Source organism: Giraffa tippelskirchi, chromosome Y (genome assembly GCF_054371585.1).
Source record: "Giraffa tippelskirchi isolate mGirTip1 chromosome Y, T2T-mGirTip1v1.2.pri, whole genome shotgun sequence".
NCBI classification, from domain to species: domain Eukaryota; kingdom Metazoa; phylum Chordata; class Mammalia; order Artiodactyla; family Giraffidae; genus Giraffa; species Giraffa tippelskirchi.
Window position 1 is genome coordinate 9,617,801 of NC_137290.1, and position 22,853 is coordinate 9,640,653.

Genomic DNA, 22,853 nt, shown 5'->3' on the forward strand with positions numbered 1-22,853 from the left:
CTTAGCAGCAGCAGCAACATTCTCAATCCCTAGGCTCTCGGCCCTTCAGATGTGGTGTGTGTTTGTGTATGTGCTCAGGCTCATACATGTTCAAAGATATGTACTAGACGATCACACTGTACAGAAGCATATGCTGCACAGCGCTCTGCCCACTGGGTCTCAGCTGGGAGTGGTTGTCTGTCCCCGGAGGGTGCCTGGCAGCATTTGATCACAGTTTCAGGACAGGGGATCCGTGGGTAAGAGGCGGAAGACGCTGTTTCCAGCAGCCTGGGATGCCCAGGCCGGCCCCCTAGTCACCCAGGCCCCCGTGAACATCGCTCTGCGCTTAAGGAGGCCTCCAGTAGACTGAGTGGGATGCGTTCTACAATTCACTTGAACATTCAGCTTTTCTATGGATTTGGGTATTTATTAGATCTTCAGTTCAGCTCGGTTGCTCGGTCATGTCCGAGTCTTTGCCACCCCCAGGCACGTCAGGCCTCCCTGTCCACCACCAGCGGCCAGAGTTTACTCAGACTCATGTGCCTTGAGTCAGTAATGCCATCCAACAGTCGCATCCCCTCTAATCCCCTTCTCCTCCTGCCTTCAATCTTTCCCAGCATCAGAGTCTTTTCCAATGAGTCAGGTCCTCACATCAGGTGGCCACAGTACTGGAGCTTCAGCTTCAGCAGCAACATTCCCCATGCATATTATATATTTATATATACATATATCTCTCTCTATATATAGATATATAGATATATGCATATAAACTTTATATACATACCTGCATATGTAGAAAGCATGTTCCTAACAGGTCCATTCGTAATAGTCCCAAAGGGCCAGCTACCCAGATGTCTAGAGCATTTCTCAGCTTTGGGGCCGGGAATCCTCTGGATGAAGGTCTGACCAGAGTCCGTCCTTAAGGGTAAGGCCCGTCCTTCACACGCAGGCCAGGCGGGGTGTGTTTCGGCAAGTGCGTGCCCATTGCAAAAGACTGTCGCTTGCCACCATCTTGGGGGTTTTGCGAGTGGGCCATTGTGAGCACGAGTGAGTGTGTGGGTGTTTGGGAGAGGGGTCGGCGCGAGCCTGGGTGTCACTGTGCATTTGGGGAGTCTGCAGGGTGGGACCTCAGCCCCCGGGCCTCCCCGCCCCACCCCCGGGCGTCCAGGCCCTTGTGTCTCTGCAGCTCGGCGGTAGAACACGGTTCTTCCCTGGCAAGCCCACGGCCCGGCTCCTGGAAGCCCTGGGCCCCGGGCGGGGACCAGGTGGGTTAGGGGAGGGGAGGGAGGGGCGGGTGTTGGGTACCAGGGGGAACCCCCCCGCCAGGGAGTCAGGGATGCCAGGACGCTAGGCTCACAGAGGGGGTGTGAGGCCAGAATTTCCAGTCCTCCGACCCTGATGACAACAAACTTGTTGCAGGCAGTTTTAAGCGCTCGATCTGAGCACCCGTGTGGACTCGGGGCGCGCGGGGGGTCTTGAGCCGCTCCTTCCGCGCTTTTGCCCTGGTGGCTCCCAGGCACGTTTGGAGGACCCCCGCCCCACGCGGGACGCCCCGGTCCAGCACTGCGCCAAGCCCCACCCCACCCCGACTCCGTGCCCCTGGGCACCCGTGCCAAGTCACAGCCGGGTTGGGTGCAGCGGGGGGCAGTCCCGCGCCGCGGCTCTGAAGGGTAGGGGACGGTGCTCAGGGCTGGGGGGCCGAGGGGACCGGGGATGCAGGGGGAGGCGCTTGCAGGCGCAGAGCGAAGGCGAGGGGGCGCCCTGGGAGCGCGTCTGCGGGTGCGGGGTGGTCTCGAGGGGGCGCGGCCCGGCAGCCTGGGAGGGGCCGGCCGGCTGGGCGGGCGCGCGGGAAGGCCCGCGTCTCTCGGGCGGTCTGGCGCGCCGGCCGCCTGGGCTCCCGCGGAGGCCTGCTGCCACCTAGCGGCGGGAGGCGGGGGCCGGGCTCGCGGCGGCCGGCGCGGAGGGGCCCTCGCGGCTGTGTTTTCCCGGCCAGCGGGCAGCGCGGGCTTCAGGGCCGGGGCCACAGCAGGGACTCGGAGACCCCGCGCAGCGGGTGGTGGACGAGGTCTTCCGCCCCTCATCCCCTAAGAACAATACAATTGCCGTGTAGTCGCTCAGTCGTGTGCCACTCTGTGCGACCCGCGTGGACTGCAGCCCCCCAGGCTCCTCTGCCCAGGGGCTCCTCCAGGCAGGCACACTGGAGCGGGTGGCCATGCCCTCCTCCGGGGGATCTTCCCCACCCGGGAACCAAGCCCGCGTCTCCTGCATTAGCCAGCAGGGTCTTGAGCCCCGTGCCACAGGCGAAGCCTGAGTGACACGGACTCAGGAAGAAGTTTTCACTTTTGCAACTAGGTATGAAAGAAGCAGAGGCAGCTCTGACATCCCCCAGGGCGTCGCAGCGGGGGTGGGCGCAGCGCCACACTGTTTCTGTTCCCAAGCCGGGAGGGGGCAGCAAAGGGATTGGCGGCGAAGGAACTGCGGCTGGATTCTAACTCCCGCTGGAGATGTTCCAGGTGCAGTCACCCAAAGCGGGACCCTGAATCCTTGAGCTGAACCCCCTGAGGAGCAGAAAACAGGGTGGCAGGGGAAGCAGAGCGGGTGCAGAACCTACGTCAGGCGTCAGCTGCCACGTGTGTATTTTTAAACAGGGACTAGGGACTCCTGGTTTCAGCAATGCCATCCGCTTCACGGTGGTGTTCAGTGCAGGGTTTCAAGTCACCTGGAGGCACAGCCTCCTGAGATGAATGTGAAGTCACGACTGGGGAAATCCTCGAGGGCCTTTGGAAATGATGTCGCTCTGCTTTCGGGAGGAATGAGGCCCGAGGGGGAGATGAGGGCCTGGGCTCACATGCTCGCAGGTCTCCCTCCTGCAGGACCTGCTGGTCTCCTCTCCCCAGGGAGTCCGGGGAGGGACTCCTTTCACCAGCCTCCTGGCAGTCTCGGTTTGGTGTGTCCAAGGGAGGGAAAAAGGAACTCATGTTTGCCACCTCTGGGCCAGGTATCAAAATGGCCTGAGAATGGATTCACGTTATCTGTCTGACTGAGGCCCTTCGCTGTACACCTGAAGCTGATCCGCAGCACAGACCTGAGCAACAGTCCCCAGCCTCCCCAGCCAGCCAATCTCTCCCCAGGGAGAGATTCTTGAATGTCTCAGCCACCAGGGAAGCCCGTAAGTCAGGTACGTAGACTGCAAATCCTGGCCCCTCTTTGGGGCACTCACCTCTGGGTGCTTCCCTGTGTCTCACACTAGACAAAACACATGCTAATAAATCTTTGTTGATTTGGCTCTCAGTCACCTGTCTTGGCTCAGTTTGTTTCACAGAAGTTGGGGTCTATATACCTAACTTATTTGGGGGAAGGCAGAACACTCCCCTCTCTCTAGACACCAGACAAGACACCAAGGCAGAGAGAGAGAGATCTTCCTTTTCGTAAAATTGAAATTATTTTTAATGAGTCAAGTACTGCTCTCAAATGAACAATAGCAATCGTTTTAAAAAAAGGAAAACGAGTTTGTGCAATCAGTAAAAAAGAAAAAAAGCACAGATACAACAGTAAATTGGGCAAAAGGCCTAGATTATACTCAGAGAAGTTTAAAAGCATACAGGGGCAGGAGGGAATTGACGAGGTAGCAAGAATCACTTTTTTGGCTCATCAAACAGGGAAACATTTTCTTGGTTTAAGTAACAAATATCCAATGCTGGTAATGTTGTTCAAATGCTTATTTATACCAGGTGTGGGAAAGCCATTTCTTTGCAAATATGAACTGCTCAGTCTGTCTGAAATGGAGTGTTATTCTGAGAAAGCCTGTGGGCCAGTCTTCAGGTTCTGGGCCAGCGTGACTGATTAGCTATACACATCCCTGCCCACCCGTCTCCTGCCCTGCCTGTAGCTGGTGGCTGTGAGTGCTGCCCCTCAGGAAACAAATTCTGCACCATCTTTTGAGAACCACAGAAATACTTTTCCTGTCTCATCTGGTAATACCACTTTTTGGAAATCTATCTTCAGAGAGCAACTACAAATACAATGCTTTATTATCTGTTTATCGAACCTTTATATCACTGTCATTTTTAAATTGTCATTACAAATTAGTGAGAAAGAACTCCAATCTGTAATTATACGAAAAATGTTTACTCAGAAAAATTATTTTAAGTACAGTGAATACTCAAATAGGCTAAGGTGTGGTTGTATCTGATGTATGGCTGTGGTCTAGAATTCTGTGGTTTAGCAACTGTCACTAAGAGAACTTTAAGAACACCCCCTGAGTGCCTACTATGTACCAGGCACTGTTAGGCTCTGTTGCACAGACGAGCGCCAGGCCTTTCATGAGTTCCAAGGAGAGACACTGTTACCGCATTTCCTGAGAAAGGGAGGTTAATCAGCTTCTGAGGAGGGGCCTGGCTCTGCCTTCACGTCGGCCTGGCTCCAAAGCCCACATTCTCCCTGCCCTGCCAAGGGGCTCCTCATCAAGTGAACACAAGCATGGTCCTGGGTGTGTGCTCTGATGAGAGCACCCCAGAGGGGAGTTTATTAGCCTGTTGTGCTTCTGAAATTTTATTTAATATGCTTAATACTGTTTAATGAGGAAAGTAAACCTAACACAACTGGTCAAATGAGGGTGTGAACAAACTACTTTATCTGTGGATTTTTCCAGGCCTGAAAACAGGCCTCTTCCTCCCTAAGCAGGGTTAAGAGTGCAAATTCTTCACAGAGAAAGTGAGTATAGGGGAGAGTTGAGTAGTTCACTTGCTCCCAAGAGAAAAAAAACAGTGTACACATCTTTTAGACCTTGAGGAGAGAAGGTGAGGGATGCCTCCAAAGCCTTCAAGATACTGATACCTTTTGGCCCAGAAGGTCTATTGCTGGGAACTTCTCCTTGGGGAACACAACCACATGCAAAGACATCAGAGCAAGTTGCTGATGGAAATTCCAAGACTCAGGAGGTAATGGGGAAGCAGCGCACATGTACCAGATAAGTTTCAGGTGTACAACACAGGGAGTGAGCATTCTTACACATTCAGCAACAATCACCACAATCAGCACAGTTACCATCTGCCACCACAAAGCTGTCACAACAGTACTGACTATATTCCCTATTTGTACATCACATTCCTGTGACTTATTTTATAGCTGGAAGTTTGTACTTCTTAATCCCCTCACTTTTCCGGTCTATCCCCCCATCCTCATATAATACAGTATGTTAATTATAACTAAATAAAAAAAAAATAAAAGGATCGCAATAGAATAAAAAAAGAGATAAAGAACAGTAACCCCATTTTCCAAACCTAGAAGTCTAGTGAAATAAATTAGGCCACATCTATGCAACCAAGTATGAGGTAGTCCTGAAAGATGAAACTGGGGGATACATTTAGGAATGTGGGAAGATGTTCATGATATATTACAAGAAAAATTGCCACCTTTAAAATAGTATGTATTTTCTTTAAAAATCTATAGAAACCTATACACAGGGAAAAATGTCTGAACAGTGTATACCTCTTCTGGCAGCAAGTATATCTAAGACAGGGAAATACAAATATTAAAAAAAAAAAAACAAATCCTCAAAGATGATAGTATTTTCTAATTGTCTTCAACAGATATGTATTACTTGCATAATCAAAACAAAGCTTAAAACATGAGTGTTTCTACATTAAAAAACATAGCCTGAGTATAAGAGCAGTGCTCACACTGTCTGATGTATCAGGAATTTGCTGGGAAAAGCCACAAATAGCATTATCTTTGGGGGCCCACTAGAATAGCAGCAAGAAAAGCAGCAAGGTGAAAGATAACAGGCTGAGGTTGCTGCCACCACAGGCAGCTAGAGTTCAGCTTGAAAAGGATGGAGGCAGTGGCTTGTGCATATTTCATAAATTCCAACTAGTCCAGGGATGACCGGCAGAGTTAACTATCCATGTTGTCACCGCTGCCATCTGTGGCATGAAAGCAGCATCGGAACAGAGTCAAGTCTGATGCTCCCTGGCTTTCTAGAGTTAAGGTCTCTTAAGAAGCCTTGGCCCAGGGCCCTCGACAAATGTTCCACAGCAGACCCCCTCGAGGAGTCTCCATCACCTCTTAATCCAAATATCTAAAGACCAGGATGCAGTAATGGGGAGAGGCATGTAAAGAAAAGTCTAGAAGAGGTGGTGAAGAAGGAACATGCAGCTGGATCATGAAGAGTCCACGGATGGTGAAAACTCTGAAACCTTCCTGCCTGTGAATGGTGCAGTGGCTTGGAGAATGACTTCAAGAGCCTAGACCTTTGGCAGGGCAAAAAACTTGACCGGGATATGATATAAAGTACACAAAACCACCTACGAGGCATTCCTGCCAAAGCAGCTGAAGACGAATCAAACTAAATTCTCCAGAGTTTAGCACTAACTTCCATTTACAGAAAATACAGGGAGAGAGGGACAAGGATACCACAGGAAGCAAACAGACACATTTACAAGGGGGGACATTCCACAGGACAACTGACCTAGTTTCTTCCAGGACTACTGGCTTAATCACACAAAGCTTTAAAAAAATGAGAGCTAGAATGATGGCTGCCATGGCTGGAGGGACGGGGAAATGGGGAGTTCTTGTTCCATGGATACAGAATTTGAGTTTTTCAAGATGAAAAGTCCTGAGTATCTACTGCACAATAATGTGGCTCTACTTAACACTACTGACCACTTAAAAATATCTGAGATGGTTAATTTTATGTCTTGTGTTTATCAGAATTAAAAATAAATTAAAAAATGAGGGCTTCTAAATTTAAACAGTTAAACCTTAATATAAGTAATATAAAAGCTGTTAGCTATACTAGGAATTGGGTGGAGAGAGGGGGGAAATATATTTCTACATTATTCTTGGGGTCACACAAGGCATTAAAAAAAGTGAGAAGAGATTGCTTTAGATTAAGAGAAACTTGAAATCAGACAACCAAATGCAATCAATAGAGCACATTTGGATCCAGGTTCAAACAAGCCAGCTATAAAAGCACATCTCGGCAATGACTAGGAAAATCTGATTACGGTCTGGGTAAGACCCTTTGTTTGAGTTGATTTAAAATTTTCCTTCTTAGGTAGATATACTGAAGTTTAAAGAACAGAGATGACACAATTGAAAGAAAGTGTGTTAAGCTAATAATAATTGAGGTAGTATGGAGATTTAGCAAAAATGGTGAAAGAAGAAATGGGATGGCAGACTGATAAGGGTGTGAGTAAAGCTATGATCCCGGGGAAAGCAGCAGATCTCACAAGGTAGTGGTGAGGTAGAAGTTATCATAAAGAAATGACAGGGTCTTCCTGGAGTGCATGGAGGTTACAGTTACAACCATTCAGAAAAGGATGAGGTCTTGTTGAAAAGTCACAGGAGCCAACTCAAAAGGACTCCCAGTGGGCAGAGCTGGAACAATTCTAAAATAAGTAATGGTCATGTTGAATTACAGCCCATGCCACAAATCCATGCTATATAAATAAATTACTGAATAAAAATCTAGGGGAGCAACTTTTCCTCACAGAATTCTAATTACTAAATGCAGAAGGGATGAGAAAAGTGAAAAAATCACCAGTATGACAGAGTAAAAACGGCTGTAGGTAAAACCCACTTGCTAGATTCTAGAATTCAGTAGGTGAAAGTTGGAGGAGAAATTGGAAGCTCTCCTGAAAGTTTCTCCTGAGAGATATTTATTAATCACCAAGAGAAACAAATGAAGGTTAATTAACAACATCAACAATAAGCCATACTGACATTATCTTCCCTTCAGGTAGTGGTGGCAGGATCAGAAACAAATGTACAGTGGGTGGGAGGGTGGTACATGGGAGGAAACAGGGCCAGTCAGTGAGGGCTGTTTCACCAGGAACTTGGGAAACAAGGACGAGGGGCTGTGTAGTGAGCGCTCATGTGGATCAAGTGCTCATTTGGCTGGTGCAGGCCCTAATGACTCATGTTGGTTTTTAAGTTCATGACTTTGGAGCCACACATCATAGGTCAGAAACGGCAGGATGAGAAAAAGCACGGCAGTGAATAACAACAGACACAACCCACCCTGCCAGGCCAGGAGTCAGATTCTGAGACACTAGGTCACCTGGTTCCCAGGTGTGTTTGCATCTGACCATCATTCCAGTCAGTGATGCAAAACCTTTACGTTAGAACACTATGGCATGAAAGAGATTTTTAGTGCAATTCGTGGCTCATACTTTTGAGTGAGGTCTGCTCAGCACAGAAATAGGACTTTAGGTGAAGCTGGCTGTGCTGATGATGCCCGAGTCCAACAACAGAAACCGTTTTCAAATACTCCTTCTTTTTTCAAAAATACAAAACCCCAAGCCCTCAAATATAAAACTACTAAAAATTCTACTTGATCAGTAGCAGATTTACGATCTACAAGACCAATTATAAGAAAGTGTTTAGCAAAAATATTCTTCCCTGATCAGTGTCCCCAAAATTCATCTAATCCTAAATTGTAAGAGAAATGGCTATGAGAATTTCACTTTAAAAATCTTTTTGACCCCCTAATACCACAAGTGTCCCCATCTGATTTAACATGAAATAACATTGAAATTACTAAAAAGAAAGGTGGCTTCGGTCAGTACAGATGTTACTTTTCTTCAGAGAGAATGTGGCAGGAAGAAAACAAACCTGGGTTGAGCATCAAGATTTAAAATAAGTATCTCAGGGACTCTCAAAAACCAAACAATCGAACCAAACCAAGCTGGGGTTCTGTTTTTGCCCCATCACTTACAACCCAGGTCAAATAAAATGACAACCTGGAGTTTCAAGTTTGCTCTATCTGTACATATGAAATAAATATCCTCAACACAGGTGCAGTGCAGCATTCCTTAAGAGATCAAATAAAACACATGGCGATGTTTTCAAATTTATGAACGTCTATGTAAGTACATTACCAATTACTTCAGCTTTGTGGATTATCACCATAGGTACACCTCACACACCTTTTTACGATGCCCTTTGCTGATAAATCCCATGTGGTAAAGATATTGTAGGTCAATACTTCTGTAAAAATTCAGGCAACAGAGTTCCTGTCTGGAGCACACCTGCCAGTCACACATTTTTTGTCGGGATGTCAAAATCGAGGTTCTCTGTTCTATGGACACCACCAGAGAAGGACAAAATCTATCGGCTTCTTTCCCATGTGACAAAAATACCCTGTAAGGTTTTCTGCTTCAGTGACTGGCACACGTGCTGACTGTCCGTCTGCAAAAAGACTGTTCTATCCCCTTGCAACCGCTTGCTGTTTTCTGACTACACCATGACACATTTTCAAGTTGTTAACAAGGTGGGAGGGCTGGTGCAAGACCTTCTTTCATTCAGAGCGCTCCAAGGGTCTCTCTCCAGGAGAAAGCCTAAGAGGTTGAGAATGTTCTGACTGGACGTGTTTCAACAGTAATGGCACTCCAGGGGCTTCTCTTGAGAATGGAGTTGGTAATGTTGAGTGAGGCAGGAGGATCGGCTGAAACACTTCCCACACAGCTGGCACTGGTAAGGCCTCTCCTGAGCGTGAATCCTGTAGTGCTGGATGAGGCGTGAACTTTGACGGAACCTTCTGCCACAGTCGCAACACTGACGGGCTCTTTTTCCAACGTAGTCGTGCTGCCGCTTATATCGAATCAAATACATCTTGTCTCGGGGTAACTCACGTGGAAGGGCTCTTGCTGCTTCGTGGGCTTTGAGATGCTGGAGACGATGCACAGCCTGGATGAAAGCTTTGCCACACTCGAGACGCTCATGGCAGTCCTCCCTCTGAACGCTCATGCGGCCGTAGACATCTGCACGCTGGGTCAAGGACTTCCCATCCCAGTGAGTCTTCTGATGCCTGCTGAGGTGCGGCATGAGGTAGAAGGCCTCCCCACACCGTTTACATACAAAGGGCTTCTTCCCCGTGTGGATTTGCTGGTGCTTCTCCCGGCCTCCTCGGGTACTGAAGTCTCTCCCACAAAATTCACATCTATAGTGTTTGTTCTCTTGGAGGAAAAACAAGTTGTGGGCCAGGCAGGACCTGGTGCAGACTCCAAGAGTAGTGTGCTCCCGGGGACCATTTCCTAGCAGACTCTCCGATGGTTTCTTAAGTTCTGAGCTTTTCTCTAGTTGATCACCCTCGTGGCTTCCTTCCTGAGTGAGGGTCTTGGGGTCACTCATATTTGTGGGACTCAAAACTTCTGCCGGCTTGACCTGGTGCGACTCCAGCAGAACATCAGCACAAGACTCTCTCGTGTGGGCACACAAGGAGTCACCTGCCTCCAAATCCTCTATTCTTGCCCCCGAGGATGATTTCTCTACAGGCAGGCTTTGCTCTGGAGTTAGATCTTTGGTTTCAGATTGGTCCTCACAACCTAAAAGAAATGTAAAAGGTCCTCTACTATTTTTTACTCAGAGAAAAACATCATTATAGTAGAAACAGAAGAAAGAAACCAATCATTACAGACGCGTTAGTACAGAGGTTTGAGAGTTTTCCAGGAACCTAAGGAGAGAATGGGAGAAGGATAAAGAAGACAGTAAGCAAGGATAGGTGAGGGTGAGGCAGCAAAGACCATCTAGGAGGACTGAACATTGACAAAGATGCCAGAGGCACTGACAAGAGAATGAGAAGGAAACCAGAGAAAGAGGGGGGACTGGGGTTTGGCTGCAACTTCCAGACCATGCTTGGTACATCACTGCACTTTGGAGGAACTAATACAACTGTGGCCATAAAGGGATTCTACTGTCAGGTCAATCCGGGAGATACCGTACGATGCAAGTCAGCTTTCACTCTTGTAGGACTCTTCAGATCCCTTAAGCAGCATCTCAAATGTCAAAGAAGGGAAATGTAAGAGGTAGCATTTCTCGAACTGATCTTGTTAGGCAACACTTTTGGTTTTTTTTTTTTTTTTGTAAAGAACCCCGATTATCATAATTCTGTAGGACTATTGGGGAAAACACTGGAGTACACCGGTCAACACCTTCTCACTCAGAATAAAGCAACACAATTCCAACTCTTTTCTTGGCTCCCAATTTCTCGTTTTACCCATTCAATTCAACATTTACTAAACGCTGATTCCGAGCAAAGCATCATCCACCTGGATGTTCGTTAAGTCTGTACAAAGACTCTAATCAGGCTATAAATGTACAAAAGGAGAGTTTGGGGAATTTCATCTGGGAATGGAAAAAGATCAGGCAGGGGAAGGCATTAGGGCTCAGAAAGCAGTGAAATGGGCGGCAATCTTATTCTGAGCAGACACTGACTATGGAAGTACACAGTCCTGCGGAGCAGCAATATAGGGTTCTACTAGGAGTACCTATGAGAGATGAAGCTGGATGTGACTTTTGGGCCAGACTGGGACGGATTTAAATGTTTTGCTAGAAGTCTGGATTTTTTTTTGGGAGTGGTAAGAACCTGATGTGTGCTTTATAATGTCAACTCCCTGAGGGCTGGAAAGAGCAGTGGTATCACACCAAGGTTTTCGCTTGTCTCAGTGACAGAGGAAAGACCTCTGATTTCTAGCTGTCAGGGGAAAGGCACAAATGAATGCAGGGGCTTGAACATTAGAGGATAGGGAAACTGGCCTCCCTGGAGCTGAGCAGGAGAGGAAGAGATGAGCTTCAGAGAGGAGATAAAAGAAGTACTGAGTGAGCATGATCTGGCGTGGCCACACGAGCCCCTAAGGTGAAAGCACCTACCGGCCCTCTGCCTAAGCTGAGTGGGCTCTGAGGACCAGCTCCCAGCCCCTGCTCACTAAGCAGGGTTGTCTCCCCAAGATCCCGGTCTCACTGCTCACCTGGACATGTCACTGCACTCCTCTCTTCCTCCCTAGCATGTGACTCCTCCTCTTCCAGCTGTGAGATAATGTCAGGTTTAGGGAACTGGTACCCTGTTGAAGAAGGAGACTTATAACTTGGGGGTTCTGTCTTGTACCCTCAGGAACTCCCAGCCTGGTTTCTAAAGGCTCTGAGATAACAGGCAAGTGCAAATTTACACACAAGAAAAATAAAGCCTGTTTCCAAAGATTCTGCCACTAGGGACATATGCCAATGTCTGGAAACAATTTTGGTCATCACAGCTTACCGAGGGAGACCAGGTTCCTGTAATTTTCCAGCATCACCTCCCGGTAGAGCTTCCTCTGAGAAGCACTGAGGTAGGGTAATTCCTCTGGACTGAAGTCCACAGCCACATCCTTGAAAGTTACCAATTCCTGAAATACCAGATATACTCCTAAATGATTGAAATCCGGAATTATCCCAAAGAGGGGGAAAGGTATCTGATAAGAGGGGACTGACCATGAAGCACACATTCAGACAAGCAGAAAGACTCTAATCCAAAGGTTTCAGGGACCTACAAGGGTTTCTTTCCTTTAAGTCTTTCTCATTAAAATGTTTTCTTCTCTGCAATCACCCCCTTGTTTCTTTCAGTCTTCTAACTTTATAGAGGCTTTCGATGGCTAAGTCAAAGATCTCTCTTGGGAAACGTCACACTGCACTTGAAAATATGTGGGTTATTTTCCAACATCTTTTGGTATTAACTTCTAACATAATTCCACAGTGATACGAGAACAGACTGTATATGATTTCAATACCTTCAGGCCATGACATTTTTGCACTTTATCTCCCTGGATATGTTCCAGGGTCTCCTAGTTTATAGTCTATGGGAACTTGAACAGAATTTGGATTCTCTTGTTGTGTGAAAACTATATAAATCTGAAGTATGTTGAATTTGTTCGTACTGCTTTCAGATCTACCACAGACTTCTACTTTTATTCATTCTATTAATTTTGAGTTTGATATTGAAAGTCCAACTAAAAACCTTAATTTATCTACTTAAACATTAATTGTAATTTATAGTAGGACTTCCCTCATAGTTCCCTCATAGCTCAGTTGGTAAAGAATCTCCCTGCAATGCAGGAGACTCAGGTTTGATTCCTGGGTCGGGAAGACCCCTGGAGAAGCAAATGGCAACCCACTCCAGTATTCTTGCCTGGTCAGAGGAGCCTGGCAGGCTACAGTCCATGCAGTCACAAGAACTGGACATGACTTAGCGACTAAACCACCAACCACCACATAGTGGAATTATATGGAACTTTGTTGTGAACTCTCCAAGCCTCCTGTAAATGTGTTATCATATTTTCATAATTTAAAACATAGAAAAGAAAGAGAAAAAATAAGCATATCTTTCTTTTGTCTTGAAGTCTGAGAGAAGTGGGACTATTTCTAAGACAGCTCCTGCTGCGAATTTCTAGAGATCTGTGTGGGAGGAGAAAGATCCTTTTAAGTTCCTTAATAAAGAGAGAAAAATGCAAATAAAAGTTGAGCAGTATACCCCAGTCTCAGGAAAAAGAGACAGTTGGGTTTACGTTCTGGTTCTCTCTTATAGCTCGGTCAGTGTGGCTAGGTTAAGCCTCAGTGACTCATCCACAAAACACAAACAGTGCATAAATATGCAGAGATAGACAATCTTATTATAATGAGAAAATGCATTTCAAAATGACACAGTATGACTTTACACCCATTCAACTGACAAAAATTAAGAAGTTTGACAATACCAAATACTGTCTAGAATGGGGACTGTTGGTGGTGGTGGTGGTGTAGTTGCTCAGTCGTGCCTGACTCAAAATTTAGAGACCCATCCACTGTAGCCAAGCTCTTTTGTCCATGGGATTTCCAAGGCAAGAATACTACACAGCGGGTTCCCATTCCTTTTCCAGGGGATCTTTCTGACCAAGGATTGAACCTCCATCTCCTGCACTGCAGGCAGATTCTTTACTGACTGAGCCACCAACGAAAATCTTAGAATGTGGGCTTTTGAGACCTCTTAAAAGATGCTAAAAGTGAAGTTGCTCAGTTGTGTGTGAGCTCAGTTGTGTGTGACTCTTTGCGATCCCGTGGACTGCAGCCTACCAGGCTCCCCCGGCCATGGAATTTGCCAGACAAGAGTACTGGAGTGGGTCGCCATTTCCTTCTCCAGGGGATCTTCTCGATCCAAGGATTGAACCCAGGTCTCCCGCGTTGCAGGCAGATGCTTCATCGTCTGAGCCACCAGGGAAATGTAAATGGGTAAACCACTTTTGGGTCCAGAAATGTACCTATTCCTAGGTATATCTGCTCATGTGTACTGTCTTCTAACCTCCAAAATCTAGACAAGACCCAAACACTCATTTATGGTAGAAGAGATAAATGTATGATGATATTGGGGCTCCCCTGGTGGCTCAGATGGTAAAGAATCTGCCTGCAATGCAGGAGACCCAGGTTCAATCCCTCAGTCAAGAAGATCCTATGGTATAATGAATGGCAACCCACTCTAGTATTCTCGCCTAGAGAATTCCATGGGCATAGGAGACTGTCAGGCTACAGTCCCTGCGGTTGCAAAGAATCAGACACAACTGAGTCACTCAGTTCAGTTCACTTCAGATCAGTCACTCAGTCGTGTCCAACTCTTTACGACCCCATGAACTGCAGCACACCAGGCCTCCCCGTCCATCACAAGCTCCCGGAGTTTACCCAAACTCTTGTCCATGGAGTTGGTGGTGCCACCCAGCCATCTCATCCTCTGTCATCCCCTTCTCCTCCTGCCCTCAATCTTCCCCAGAAACAGGGTCTTTTCCAGTGTGTCAGCTCTTTGCATCAGGTGGCCAAAGGACTGGGGTTTCAGCCTCAACACCAGTCCTCCCAGTGAACACCCAGGACTGATCTCCTTTAGGATGGACTGGATGGATCTCCCTGCCGTCCAAGGGACTCTCAAGAGTCTTCTCCAACACCACAGTTCAAAAACATCCATTCTTCGGCACTTGGCTTTCTTTACAGTCAACTCTCACATCCATACATGACTACTGGAGAAACTATAGCCTTGACTAGATGGACCTTTGTTGACAAAGGAACATCTCTGCTTTTCAATACGCTGTCTAGGTTGGTCATAACCTTCCTTCCAAAGAGTAAATGTATTTTAATTTCACGGCTGCAATCACCATCTGCCGTGAATTGGGAGCCCCAAAAAATAAAGTCAGCCACTGTTTCCACTCTTTTCCCATCTATTTGCCATGACGTGATGGCATCAGATGCCATGATCACTGGGCGAGTAACACACACATAATCACACCTCAGAAAAATCCAGTAATACAAACTAATTAATTACAATTACATGCAACATTCTTGGTAACAGAAAGCTGGATGTAAAAAGCAGGTATTGGAAGACTACCGAAGACCATGATACCCATTTTACTAATATACATCTTTTGTGTTTTCACGGAAACATTATGCAGATCAATGAACTAGAGAGCATGTACTGACTGCCCAGCTTCTATAGAGGGGTTTATTTGGCCCACATGTGTTCTTTATTCTTTCTTCAAAATTTGTTAGTTGCCAACACCAAAATATTAGTATAATTCATATTATTAGCTGGATTTTTTGACTTCACTTTAAAAAATCAGAAGATCTAGGGATCAGGGTCCACATTCTCACATGGCGCCATCAGCTGATGCTTAAACATAGCTGCCCCTTAGATGGGGCAGATGCCCCCCAGTTTGTCACAATATACCCACTTACAAATTCTCTTTTATTACCTCAGTCGTCTCTGTGGGCATCTTCACTTGGGATCCTAGACACGGACACTGCAGGGACAGAGGGCTAGTCTCAGGAACAGATCATCTAGAACAACGTTTCTCAACCCTTTTCCCCTTAGCTCTTCCTCAAGGAGCATTTTTAAACACTTTCTTTTCCTAATTGTCAAACGCTTCCCCCCACCCGTGAATTTTTTTCTAAAGGAAGTGCAGCATGTTAGCTTCTTCTAGGTTTCAAAACATGATTTAACAAGAACATGAAGGAGCAAATTTTTAAAAATTCACAACAGTTATTTCTTATACAAAAAGGAGCATAATAATAGTACAAATCACACGAGGGTTGCTTTGACTAAGTCAAAAGTGGAGAGAAAATGGAATAATAAACAATGACAAATTAATTCAAGAGATAGGAAGAGAGAAAATATTAAAGATGTGGTATGTGGTGGTGGCAATAAGTGTGAGAAAAAGCAGGAAAGCAAATACAAAGAGTCAGAAGAAAATTCTGATACAGAAGCCAGGGAAAGGCTCAGTTACGTAAAGTTTATGTAAAGACTTTAAGGAAATGAGGATGTTTAATTAGATACAGGAGGTCTAGAAATCAGAAAGGGGAGCTCCTCACACTACAGAACTAAGTCAGAAGAAAACCTGACTCACCTGAGATCTAACAAATGGCTTCCTGTCAGACATCTCTGTGTCCTTCTTTTGGTGGTGTTTTGTGTTTCTCTCTTCTGCAAGGACACAGTTTGGAGCAGAGAACCCTAGAAGGGAGAAGGAATAACCACAGAGTTGAGTCCAGTCTGGCAGCACCCACAGACACAGAGAGTAGCCTGCCAACCCCTCACCTACCATGGGCAGAAGCAGCACTTCCTATGACAAGAGAAAGACCAAAAAAATCATTTCTCAGCTCAGTGTGGCAATTTCAGAAAAGAGGTTTGGTTATCTCTCACCTCTAAATGCTTCCATGGATTTTCAGTGCCTTCCAAATAAAGCAAAAGTTCCCTCTTTATTTCTATCAATGGGCCTAGTTTCACCAACCATTTAGTCACCAGAGAACTTCAGTTTCTCAATTGTAACATAAAAATTACAATCATCTCTAGTTCTATGGGCGCCTGTAAGGGTTAAACATTACATATGTGGAGCACAAAGCAGGTATTAAAAAAAAAAGACCACAACTCTTATTACTACATCTTTTTCACTCAGGGATCTAGAAGACAACCACCACCTTCCCTCAGGAAACCTGAAGTCCTTCCTTGTTTGTGGTCTCTTTCCAAGAGTACCTTTCACTATTCTATAGATTCTTTCTCATACCCTAGCAAGCTCTTTCCCTTCTCTTGAATTTGAGCTCCATCAAAGGCTCTGCCTTTGACCAAGTTTAAAAATTCTCTGGGACCATATGCCCTATGTCCACTGGAGGTGGTATTAACAGCCACGATTAATAAGATGACAGACTCTGGAGCCAGCCACGGAGGTCTGAATCCTGACTGCCAATTACTATTAATAATTGTGGACCACAGGCAAGTTGGGCTTCCCTGGTGGCTCAGACAGAATCCCTTGGAGAAAGAAATGACAACCCACTCCAGTCTTTTTGCATGGAGAATTCCACTGGCAAGGAGCCTGGCAGGCTACAGTCCATGGGGTCAAAAGTCAGACACGACTGAACGACTAACATGTTCACAGGTTAAGTTATTCAACCTCCCTGTGCCTCTGTCTTCTCATTTGTGGAAGGAGGGTAATACCTATCTCAAGAACTACTAAGAGAAACACTGTTATAAAATATTTGGAATGTAGTACATTTTAAGTGTCCAACATGTTTACTATTAGCATCTTCAAAATCCTTTTAATGAATGCAGGTGCACAAAACTGGACTAATCATAATCCTTGATACATCACCATTCAGCCATACATGACCCTCATGTTTATTTCAAATTTACTTCTTTATATTTTTCAATGTAATCAACCCATCCCACTGGTCCACTTCCCCGTCTTGTGCCCTTGCCTTTCTCCCCTTGTCTATTTTTATATATGTGTATATATATGTATATATATATATATATATACACACACACACACACAATGCTTTGCTTTTAGTATCAGTTTCATTCAAAGGGCTATTAGGAGTGAATGGCTTTCTTCTATCATCAGTGAGATGCCCTTAGTTCCAATCTAGTTAACTTTGAGTTTCTAAGAGACCAGTCAAATTTTGGCAGAATTTAAATTTCAGGCCTCATATCTCCCATACTGCATGCCCTCTTTTTTTTTTTTCTTTGACTGTGTATTTGTTTTGACTCCATCATCTGCTCCATGGTGCGGATCTTTGGCTGCAGCCATCGCCAGCAGAGATCCTGGATTTGGCTCACAGCTTGGGGAGGTCCTGTAACCGACAGGGACTGAAAAGACCTAAAGTTTTGATGAGAAACTCTTGGAGCCTCTGGGTTTGTTTTTGGGGTGGTTTCTGGATTTTTTTCTTGATCACGTAGATGAACAAGCTGGGGATTCCTCGAGATATCCAAAACCTCTTTCACGTGGAGCATTTTTACAGCTTGACCCTTCAAAGGATGGAGATACTCTAAAAGGCAGGCTGCTTCAAAGCACACTGTTGTGGAAGATGGTGGGCTGAGTCTTATCAGATGAAGAAGAGAGTCAGAAACCTTCGGATCTGCAGAAATTACACAGAGAGACTCACAAATGGCTTGCAGAGTTTAACTGGACAGTAGAGGTTATGTGAATCAAAGGAAGTTAGCTCATTTCACACAAATGCCTAAATGAATATTCACACAGATTTGCACATCTACAGAACGGTTGTTGCCTCAGTCAGTGTCAGGTCGAGAAGATCCACAGACACAGGCTAGAAAAATCTCAGAAATGGCACTGAAGGGAAGAGACTTGAAGCCCAAACCATAACGAACTGAACAAATTGATGAACCACCTAAGAAGATCCTTTTAAAAATGAGTTCATACAAAATGAGGAAAGATCATTACAATACATTCATCCTACAAAGGACTGGATCCCTATGCAAAACATATAAAGATATCATATAAATCTGTAGAAAAAGGCAGAGATCACTTAAATATTCGAATATATTTTCTTATTTCTTTATTTAAACATTTTAACTCTCGAACTAGAAGTTAGTCTGGGATAACATATGATGCTGCTGCTGCTGCCGAGTCGCTTCAGTCGTGTCCGACTCTATGCGACCCCATAGACGGCAGCCCACCAGGCTCCCCTGTCCACAGGATTCTCCAGGCAAGAATACTGGAGTGGGTTTCCACTGACTTCTCCAGTGCATGAAAGGGAAAAGTGAAACTGAAGTCGCTAAGTCGTGTCCCGGGATAACAAATGAGAAGACTATAATTTTTTCTTAACACTTTTCCGCCTACCATGAATTTAAAATTTGCTATTACTTCCTTTTTTTGCATGTATGATACCCCCACTGAATTTCTATCTCTATAGGCTGCAGCGTAAGATTATGAGAAAGGAGTAGCAGAAATGACTGTGAAATCCTGGCAGCCTGCTTCTCTAGGCTAGCCAGGTCCCAAGCTAGAGCAGAGAGTCACAATCCCTTCTCCTCGCCCAGAGAGGGAAAAGTAGGCATAAAAGCAGCTAATGTTAAATACTTGGGGGAAAAAAAAGCCAAAGAGTCCCTAAAACCATGAGTGGTGGTGGGTTCCTTGATTTCAGAGTAGGGAAGAAAGTTCAGAGAAATGGGGATGAGTGCTGGGAGAAGGGAGTGGAGGCCAGGAGATTCCAGGTGAGCTGAGGCTGTGGGAGGAGGAAGCAGGGACTGAAGGGAGCCACCAAAAGAGAAGTGCTGAGGAATGGGGAAAGGAGGAAAGCAAGGCCAGGCAGAATGCAGAGCTGGACCAGAGGAAGAGGAGGGGGGCAAGGTAAAGAGGAAGAACCAGTCTGGGCTAGGAGAGGTGTCCAGGGAGTAGGCGCCCAGAGAGAAGGGGTGGGACTGAGGCAGAGGAGCAGAAAGGAGAGGCAGAACTAAGGAGAGGAAGGGGGCCAGGACTGAGCGAAAGGATATAGAGAGGAGAGGTGTGATGGAGGGAGGAGGTCTGAGGCAAGAGGGGCAGGAAGGAGGGACCAGGGCCAGGGCAGAAGTGGGGGACCACAGGAAGGCTGAGGGAGGGTAAGGGCTGGGAGAGGAGAGGTGGGCCAGAGCCAGGGGGAAAACACAGAGGAAGGTGGGACAGGAGGTAAAGGGGGAGCTGAAGGAAGGAGCGCCTCTGACATAAAGGGGGTGGAGCTCGGAGAGAGGCAGGAGCAGGACAGAGGGGAGGGATAATTGCAGGGCCAAGGCTGAGGGCACTGTGTTGAGGGGAGAGGAGGGGTCCTAAGAAAAAAGGGGAGTTTGAATGTGGGGGAGGCTGGGGGGAGGGGCCAGGGGGTCTGGAGAGGAACGGGGGGTCTTCAAAGGCAAAGAAGGGTGGTTCTGGTGGGGGAGAGCGAAGAGTGGGGTCCTAGAAGAAGAGGGCTGAGGGGCATCGTCGAAGGGAAGGGTGGAGGTCCTCATGGAGGAAGGAAGCTGTTCTGAGGGGAAGGCAGGGGGTCTCTGAGGGGGTAAACTGGGGGGATCCTCCAAACGGGGGGGGGGGACGGGAAGGGAAGGGAGGGGTCCTCGAGGGGGAAGGAGGGTTTTCTAGGGCGGGAGTCCTTGAGGAGGCCAACAGGTGTGTCTGAAGGGGAAGGCCCGTGGGGTCCTCGAAGGGGAGGGCAGGGGTCCGAGAGGACGACGGAGAGGGTCCTCAGCGACCAAGGAACGCGTTCTTGGGGGTGAGAGCAGAGAGGCCATAAAAAGGGAGGGTCTGTGGGGTCCTGGGACGGGGAGGAAGGTGCGACGCGGGAGGAGGAGGGCGGGTGGAAGGCCTTCCGGCCGGGGAAGCATTGGCAGGAAGCCGGGGCGTGAGCAACAGGGAGGCCGCCGCGTCCTCCTCAGAGCTGACTTGGCCCGCTTGGCCTCCCGCACCCCTTCCCCTCAGGGCCGCTACTTCGCGCCTCCCTTTCCGTCGACTTCCCCGCGAAGAGGAGCGTCTGCTCCGGCGTCCCTGAGAGGACGCCCGCGCCTCCTTGCCCGCGAGCCGGGCCCTCACCCCCAGGGCCTCTCCCTCGCGTCCGGGCCCTGGACGCCGCGCGCTCACCTCGCAGACGGACACCCTCGCCTGACCGAACCTCTGCACCTCGCTCTTGCAGCGCAAACCCGCCAGGCAGGCGCTTCCAGCGGTCTGCGCATGCGCCCTGTGGGACGGCCGGTGCAGAAAGCGCCGCGCAGAAAACGCAGGCCGCTTTTGGCCGGCTCCGCTGGGCGGGCCCGCGAGGACCACGCGGCCTAGAGAGGGCTGGGAGGGGCCGGAGGACTACTTCCTTTAGATGCTTTACGAGTTTTGGCAGTAGTTAGCACGTGGTTTAAAACGGTTTCAAAATTAACAGTATGCAGTGAAAAGCCTTCTCACTTTGTGTGTGCCACCAACCAAATTCTCATGCTATAAAACCACGGAACACTCAGGTGACCGGTGCAATTATTTGAATATGTATGAATAATTATACTGAATAATTATGAAAGTGTGAACATGATTTCAGTGTCCTTCCACAGTGTCTTTATGTATATGTAAATAGAGATATGTGCGTATATACATATGTGCATTATACACACATACATGTGATTATCATTGATACATATTATAAATATCTATACTATAAATTCAGTAGATATTTATCTGTAATAGATATAAATATTTTAAAATATAAAATATATTTTCTAAATAAGAAATGTGACGATGTAACACAACCTATAATGTGACACAATGTGGTATATGCTGTAGCTTAAAATGTGTACTTAAGTGATACTAGTACTTCCTTGATAGTAATATAAGGCTTCCCTGGAAGCTCAGTTGGTAAAGAATCCGCCTGCAATGCAGGAGACGCTGGTTCGATTCCTGGGTCGGGAAGATCCACTGGAGGAGGGATAGGCTACCCACTCCAGTGTTCTTGGGATTCCCTTGTGGCTCAGCTGGTAAAAAACCACCGGCAATGCAGGCAGACCAGGGTTCGATCCCTGGGTAGGGATGCTCCCCTGGAGATGGGAACGGCTATCCACTCCAGTATTCTTACCTGGAGAATTTCATGGACTGTTGAGTCCATGGGGGTCTCAAAGAGTCAACTATAACACATATATCATGATGCCACACAGATTCATATTATATGTAACTATTTGTTTGTACAAATACAGTAGAAATATTTTTAGTTTGCAAAAATACTCATAGTCTCATTTCCTACTTTTTTTTATACAAAAAGTGGCAGACAGTACCCATTGTTCTATGCCTTCATTTTTTCCTATCTTGGAGACCTTTTTATATCAGTACAAAGAGAATATGCCTAGAGTTTTTGATCAGCTATTTGAATTCTGTTGTACTGTTGTTGTGACTTGATTTACTTAACCCATTTCTGACTACTGGGTGGTTGCGTTGTTTTCAGCCCTTTGCTTCCAGTATTCTGTGCACAACTAGGAGCTTCAGCAGTTCTGCTGGTGTGTGGAATTGTTGAGTGGAATTGTTGAGCCACAAAGCAAATGTGTGTGTCATTTTTACAAAGATTTCTAAACTGCCTTCCATAGACGCTTGCATATCAGACCCCCACCAGCCTGTGTGAGCAAACCAGCATTCTCAGTGTTATAGGATGCTTTTTCAGTTTTTCCAAAACTAGGTTTGAGAAAGTTTTCATGAGCAAGGTAGAATATGTTTTCCTGTGTTGAGGAGCCGTTTGTATTTAACTAAAGAACATTTATCAGGGCCTCGAGATATGTAGGGAAAGTACGGTGAAACGTGCAATAATTATGTTATGCATTGTGATGTTGATTATGATGATGATGGCATAATGGTTAATATTCTTGACACTGGCCTTATACCTGTGACAAAAATTAACTCAAAGTGGATCAGACACCCAAATGTAAAACCAAAACTAGAAAACTCCAGGAAGAGAACTTAAGAGAAAACCTATGACCTGAGATTTGGTGATGACATTTTAGGTATCCACGTGCAGCTCACAAACCCCTGGTGTGGGGGATTCCCCAGAAGTGCCCTTCTATGCATTTTATCTGAAAACCTACAATTTGGAGGTCATTCAAGCTCCCTGAGCCTCAGTTTGTCCTTCTACAATAAAAGGAAAGCAAGTTATTAAATGTAAGAATCAAAGTATGTATAGGTGGAAAATCTTTATTTCCACGTGCTGAGGGTCGCTGTGTGGGTCTGAAAATGAATCAGCAAAGACAGATTAAGAGGAGACAAGCTTACAACTTATTTTAATATGCTTTGAGTGACAGAGGAGCCTTCCTAAGGAAATGAAGACCTAAAGAAACA

General features: G+C 46.5%; 1 protein-coding gene across 1 annotated transcript; it reads right to left on the minus strand.

Annotated features, from left to right (window-relative positions):
* Positions 1-7,630: 7,630 nt before the first annotated feature.
* LOC145537755 (zinc finger imprinted 2-like) lies at positions 7,631-20,817 on the minus strand. The gene is made up of 6 exons (XM_081568566.1): positions 20,640-20,817; positions 16,152-16,255; positions 15,501-15,548; positions 12,017-12,143; positions 11,730-11,822; positions 7,631-10,307 (listed from the first exon to the last, which is right to left on the minus strand). Exons 2-6 carry the CDS (start codon positions 16,182-16,184, stop codon positions 9,355-9,357), a joined length of 1,254 nt encoding a protein of 417 aa, XP_081424692.1. The 5' UTR covers positions 16,185-16,255; positions 20,640-20,817; the 3' UTR covers positions 7,631-9,354.
* Positions 20,818-22,853: the final 2,036 nt, after the last annotated feature.